Genomic DNA, 6,040 nt, shown 5'->3' with positions numbered 1-6,040 from the left:
ACGTGCTAAATTTCGTGAGTATATAGTCACGAAAGTGCTTACTTTTGTGACTATATTGTCACGAAACTGAAAATTTCATAAAAAACTTTGTCACCAAATTGTAGTAGTTTATGATCCTCTAATCTACACAATTAAGAGTTAAAATTCCGAAGCTTCAATCAATGTCCATATGCCATCACATAACATCACTTTTTTATTTTATTTACACGCAAATAATTTAAGATAGAAAGGGGTCAAAATCAAATACAATACATATAACATTATATTTGTTAGAATGATATGATATTTTTAATGAAACAGCGACGGGGAACACCTGATGAACTCTGACACAACCATCATGCTCTTATTTGCACCATTCAGCTCAGAACCGGCGTCCAAGTCGGAGATCCCTTGCCTGCACACGATGTACTCGTACGACGTGAGGTTCATATTTATGTATCTAAATTTCATAAAAATAAAAAAAAATGTGTCTAATTTATTAATTATTTATGTGTGTACTTTAATATTTTCATGGAATTAATTCAAACTAATTTCATAAAAATAAAAAATGTGTCTAATTTATTAATTATTTATGTGTGTACTTTATTATTTTCATGTAAGTTAAATCAAACTAATTTCATAAAAATAAAAAAATGTGTCTATTTTATTAATTATTTATGTGTACTTTATTATAACATTTAAGGACAAAGAATAGAGAGAGAAGGGTAGGTGAGAGTGGGGTTTATGAGATATTGATATTTACAAAAAATAAATAAATAAGGATATAATGGTAATTACATAAATGAAAAAAGTGTCAGATGTCCTATTTGTGACCTTTTGAAAAAAATAGTCCAAAAAAGTCAAAACACTTTTTTTTACTCCTATTTAGAGCAATTTCCCTTAATTGTGTAAACACATTAGTTGTATGTATGAAGTAAAATACAAGAGTCTCACATGAAGTGAGAATGGACAAATAAGTAAGCTTATATATGCAATTTGTGCCAAAAGATTTGGGTTCTCAAGAGTGATCCAATTTTGTAGAGGGGCAATGATTTAGGGAAACCCAAGTCCACCACGCACGCGCCACCGTCCGATTGGTCGTGTCGAGTCGGGCTTGAGTTTGTTTGTGATAATCTTTATCTTTTCTTATTGCCAAGTTAACTTCTAAAATGTTTTAATTCTTTAAATAACTCTAATGTTATATTAGGATTGTGGGGGTATAAAAATTCAAATATTTAAATATTATTTCGGATGGGCTATGGCCCGACTAAAGCCCATAATCCATTTAAAGACCGGTCCACGGAATCAATCATGGGCCTAGTTCGCTCTCGGCAGATCGGCCCAAGTCCAGCAACACTTCCCGGCTCGATGAAGGACTCCAGCTCGACCACGTCTTCTTGGTCAGAAGGATCGATCAGTCAAAGAGTAGACCACGCCGCGAAGACCGGATCTCGGATGACTTGAGCCTTGACGAGGAGTGTGGATCGATGAACACGTGTCTTCGGCCAGAAGGTTCCATCTCGCCTATAAATAGAAGAGGAGACGACGATTTTCGCACATGCAAGCTTCCAGTCTCAGCTCTCAATTAATTCTATTTCGTACTCTTATATTCACGGTCTTAAGCTCGTCTTGTTGAGCTCGTCACCTCGTCCCCTTTGTAATTCATTTCGTGATTAATATACTTAAATTAATATTCCTATATTATTGTAATTTCTGCCTTTATATTGCTTCTTATACGACGTCCTTCGAAATCCACTTAAATATAATCTCTTAGCAATTCTTTTATTTATTTTTGATTGTTGATCGTTGTAAAAATCGACATCAACAGTTTGGCGCCGTCTGTGGGAAATCTCAGAAAGACCAACCTCGAAAGAAGCAGTTCGTAAAAGCAATCCATTACTATGTCTTCCACTCCGACTCATTACGAATCCGAAGAGGAGATCCCTCCGGGGATCAGGGCAATCATGGACATACTGACCAAAAAAATAGACGAGCAAGCCGAGACCAACCATGCTCTTAATGACCGGTTGAATACTCTCTCGACTCCTCAAAACACCCCAGATCCTCAAGTGGGATCCGGAGATATGACCGCTTCTGAGTCAGCTCGCCAAGCAACCTCGGTTGCACAAACAAGCCGAGCTATCCCTCCCGGAGTCCGTATGGATTTCTCTGGGATACAGGTCGCCCGAGAAATAGACCAGTCTCCCATCACAAGCTTTCAGCTTGGGGGGACTGCTGGCGAAGTCGCGACAGAAGTCACGATCGATCCTTTCGGACTCCATCCGCCTCTGCTCGGGGGAGCACCGTTCGGGTCTTTCCCGACTGATGCAGGACCTCGCTCTCTAGCGACCTATCAAACATTCACCCCCCCAGCATTTTGGCGGGATGAATCGTACCCGTCATGACCCGGTAAGTGCAACCGCGGTCAGTCCGGCACAGTCGGGACCTCGCCTCTTTCGTGGTGGCGAATCAAGTATGACCGAGCTGGACAGGTTCAAGGAATCGATAACGGCCGAGTTGAGAGCTGTTTGTTTAGAATTTCATTCTGCGACCAGCTCGGCTCCCGAGATAGATCGTCTCGTTGAAGAAACAAGGCGAACTCCTTTCACCAGAAATATCACTGAAGTGCAACTGGGAGATACCGGAAAGGTCCGCCTTCCACGATACAGTGGCACTTCAAGTCCGAAAGCTTTTATATTGTCCTTCAGAGTCGCAATGGGACGTGTTATGCTCGCTGAAAGAGAATTAGAGGCAGGATACTGCCAACTATTCGCTGAAAGCTTGTCCGCACCCGCTTTAGAGTGGTTCTCCAAACTCGAACCGAACTCCATTGATGGTTTCGATAAGCTATCGGCTGCATTCCTGAAGCACTATTCGATGTTCGTGGAGGACGATCTGACCATAGAAGACTTATGGGGGATCCGGCAGAGAGAGAACGAACCCTTGAAGGATTTCATGATCCGTTACAAGGACGTACTCTCAAAAATCTCTAACGTATGCCACGAATCTGCCATAACCTCTCTAAGGAACGAATTAAGGCATGAATCAAAGCTGAAATTGGAGATGACTGTTAACCGCCCCCTCACACTAGAGGATGCAATTCACAAAGCCGCAAATTACGCAAAAGCCGAGGAGGAATTCGCTTCCTACGAGGGGCAACGCGCGGCTGAAAAGAAACCACCCTCCAATACTTGGGTGAGGTCCGTAAATGCAGGAAATAACCCTCGCAGGATTAATCCCCACGACGCCGCACCTCACACCAAAAAGTAACACGCACCTCCTAATTATACGTTCAATGTCGGTGATGACATTAAGGAAGGAGGTCCCCAGGCAAAGAAATGGACACGGGACCCCAATGCGTATTGCAGTTTCCACAAGGCTAACGGTCACGACACGGTTAATTGTGAGACCATGCGTAAGGCTTTATCGGAGAAATATGCAAAGGGGGAACTAAAAGATGTCGATCTAGGACCCCCGCCAAAGAAGAAGATTTTTAATAGCAACAGCAGGGGAATGGGCAACCCCTCCCCCAAGAGATCAAGACCCGATGAGGAAGGGGAACCAAACTCCCCACCGACCGTCGCAAAACACAGGGTTGACTTCATAATGGGCGGCTCAAAGTTTTGCAATGAAACGGTTAACTCAATCAAAGCGCATCAACGTCAGTTAAATAACCAAACCACCAAAATCAGACTAGAACAAGACGTTCAAATCTCATTCTCTGAAAAAGAAGCGTTAGGGACAACCGAACCACACGATGACGCACTCGTAATCACGATTGACGTATCTAACTGTGAAGTCGCGAGAGTTCTAATTGATGGAGGTAGCTCCGTAGATCTTATCTTCAAAGATACCCTAGCCAGAATGGGAATCAGCGAAGACGAGATTGAAAGGGAACAGACCCATTTAACAGGTTTCAATGGGTCCACTACTCCATCCTTAGGAACAATCAGGTTGCCCGTAAAAACACAAAGAATCAACAAAATAGTAGAATTTCAAGTACTGGACTGTCTTTCCCCTTACAACTTTATCTTGGGAAGACCGTGGATACATAGGATGAGGGCCGTGCCTCCAACCTTTCATCAATGCATCCGCTTACCTACGAATGAAGGGATAAAAGAGATCCGAGGCAATCAGGCAACCTCCCGTAGCTGCTATCTCACTAACCACAAACATTGCGCTAAAACAATTAAAGAAGAACAATAGCAATTAATGAACGTGGAGTCGGACGAGGGCATCTCTACGCTAAAAGAACCCGACTCCCTTGATGCGCCGAGTACCGAAATAACGACCCAAGTACTTCCAAGTGCGTCGGAATCGGGACCAAGCTCTGTAGTAGTATCCGGCGAGAACTAATTTGCTTCTTAAAACGAAACAAATCCACCTTCGCCTGGTCAACCGAAGATATGCCGGGAATAAGCATCGACATTACGTCTCACCAACTTAATGTTGACCCCAACTTTAAACCCGTGAAACAAAAAAGACGAAAGCTCGGTCCCGACAGGGCACGGGTAGTCAATGACGAAGTCGAAAGATTGCTTAGTGCAGATTCAATCCGAGAAGTGAAATATCCAAATTGGCTGGCAAACACAGTCGTAGTAAAGAAAAAGAACGGAAAATGGCGGCTATGCGTGGATTTCATCGATTTAAATAAGGCATGCCCCAAGGATAGCTTGCTGTTACCTCATATAGATCAGCTGGTCGAGGCAACTGCGGGACATAAGATCTTGTCATTCATGGACGCATTCTCAGGATATAACCAAATCCTGATGTATCCGGATGACCAAGAAAAAATAGCTTTCATCACCCATCGAGACACTTATTGCTATGAGGTCATGCCCTTTGAACTAAAAAACGCTGGTGCCACCTATCAAAGGTTAGTCAATGAAATGTTCAAAGAAAAGATAGGGAAGACGATGGAAGTGTATATCGACGACATGCTCGTAAAATCCCTAAGGGAGAACGACCACATAGGGCATTTGGAGGAATGTTTCGAGGTATTGAATAAGTATCAAATGAAACTCAATCCCACCAAATGTTCATTCGGAGTATCATCCGACAAGTTCCTTGGGTATTTAGTTACCCAACGAGGAATCGAGGCTAACCCGGATCAATTACACGCCTTGCGAGAGATGCCTTCACCCCGTAATAGGCGTGAAGTTCAAAGGTTGACAGGACGCATCGCTGCCCTCAACCGCTTCATCTCTCGGTCCACAGATAAATGTCTTCCTTTCTACCGGCTCCTTAAAGGAAACAAGAAGCTCGAATGAGACGACAAGTGCGAAGAGGCGTTCAAAAAATTGAAAGAGTATCTATCGACACCCCCAATCTTGGCAAAACCCGTTGCAGGGGAGCCACTCTATCTATACGTCGCAGTGTCTCAAGTGGCAGTTAGTGGAGTACTCGTCAGAGAAGAGCAAGGGGACCAACGACTAATCTTTTATACAAGCAAGTCGTTAGTCAACGCTGAAACTCGATACCCTATTATGGAGAAGTTGGCCTTGGCCGTCGTTTCCGCCGCGCGAAAACTTCGACCATACTTCCAATCTCACACCATAATAGTAATGACATCACATCCGCTCAGAAGTTTCTTACACAGCCCTAATCAATCAGGAAGATTAACTAAGTGGGTCGTGGAGCTGAGCGAATGCGATATTGAGTACCGAGCGAAGACATCCGCAAAATCGCAAGTTTTGGTGGAATTTATCATCGAACTCCCGAGGGAAAGTCCCACCGTGACCGAGGTTAAAGGCACCTGGACACTTAAAGTAGACGGGGCATCATCGAAGCAAGGGGCATGAGTGGGAATACACCTGACATCCCCTCATGGTGAGATCATAGAACAATCGTTCAGGCTCGACTTCGTCGCATCAAACAACGAAGCCGAATACAAAGCACTAATCGCCGGACTTAGGTTGGCTACCACAGTCGGATCAAAGAAAGTAGAAGCTTTCTGTGATTCCAAACTCGTGGAAAACCAATACTCCGGAGAGTACGAGGCTAGGGACGAGCGAATGGAAGCTTACCTGAAAGTCGTAAAAGATCTCATGAAACAATTCGA

General features: G+C 43.6%; 1 protein-coding gene across 1 annotated transcript; it reads left to right on the top strand.

The window, feature by feature from the left end:
- The first annotated feature begins 2,454 nt into the window (after positions 1 to 2,454).
- On the top strand, positions 2,455 to 5,780 carry LOC149390666 (uncharacterized). The gene is made up of 3 exons (XM_089619827.1): positions 2,455 to 3,174; positions 3,295 to 3,892; positions 5,329 to 5,780. Exons 1-3 carry the CDS (start codon positions 2,455 to 2,457, stop codon positions 5,778 to 5,780), a joined length of 1,770 nt encoding a protein of 589 aa, XP_089475953.1.
- Positions 5,781 to 6,040: the final 260 nt, after the last annotated feature.

Source organism: Urtica dioica, chromosome 7 (genome assembly GCF_054948205.1).
Source record: "Urtica dioica subsp. dioica isolate 48M chromosome 7, U.dioica_male_clone48M_v1_H2, whole genome shotgun sequence".
In the NCBI taxonomy this organism is placed as follows: Eukaryota; Viridiplantae; Streptophyta; class Magnoliopsida; order Rosales; family Urticaceae; genus Urtica; species Urtica dioica.
The sequence above is the reverse complement of the archived record's forward strand: the minus strand, read 5'-3'. Positions and strand labels throughout refer to the sequence as shown.

Bases quoted from the DNA above. Each gene is read 5' to 3' on its own strand.
- LOC149390666 (XM_089619827.1), top strand. From the start codon at position 2,455: ATGACCGAGCTGGACAGGTTCAAGGAATCGATAACGGCCGAGTTGAGA. The intron at 3,175-3,294 runs GTGAGGTCCGTA...GATGACATTAAG, and splicing joins AACCACCCTCCAATACTTGG to GAAGGAGGTCCCCAGGCAAA. The intron at 3,893-5,328 runs GTTTCAATGGGT...AACCCGTTGCAG, and splicing joins GGAACAGACCCATTTAACAG to GGGAGCCACTCTATCTATAC.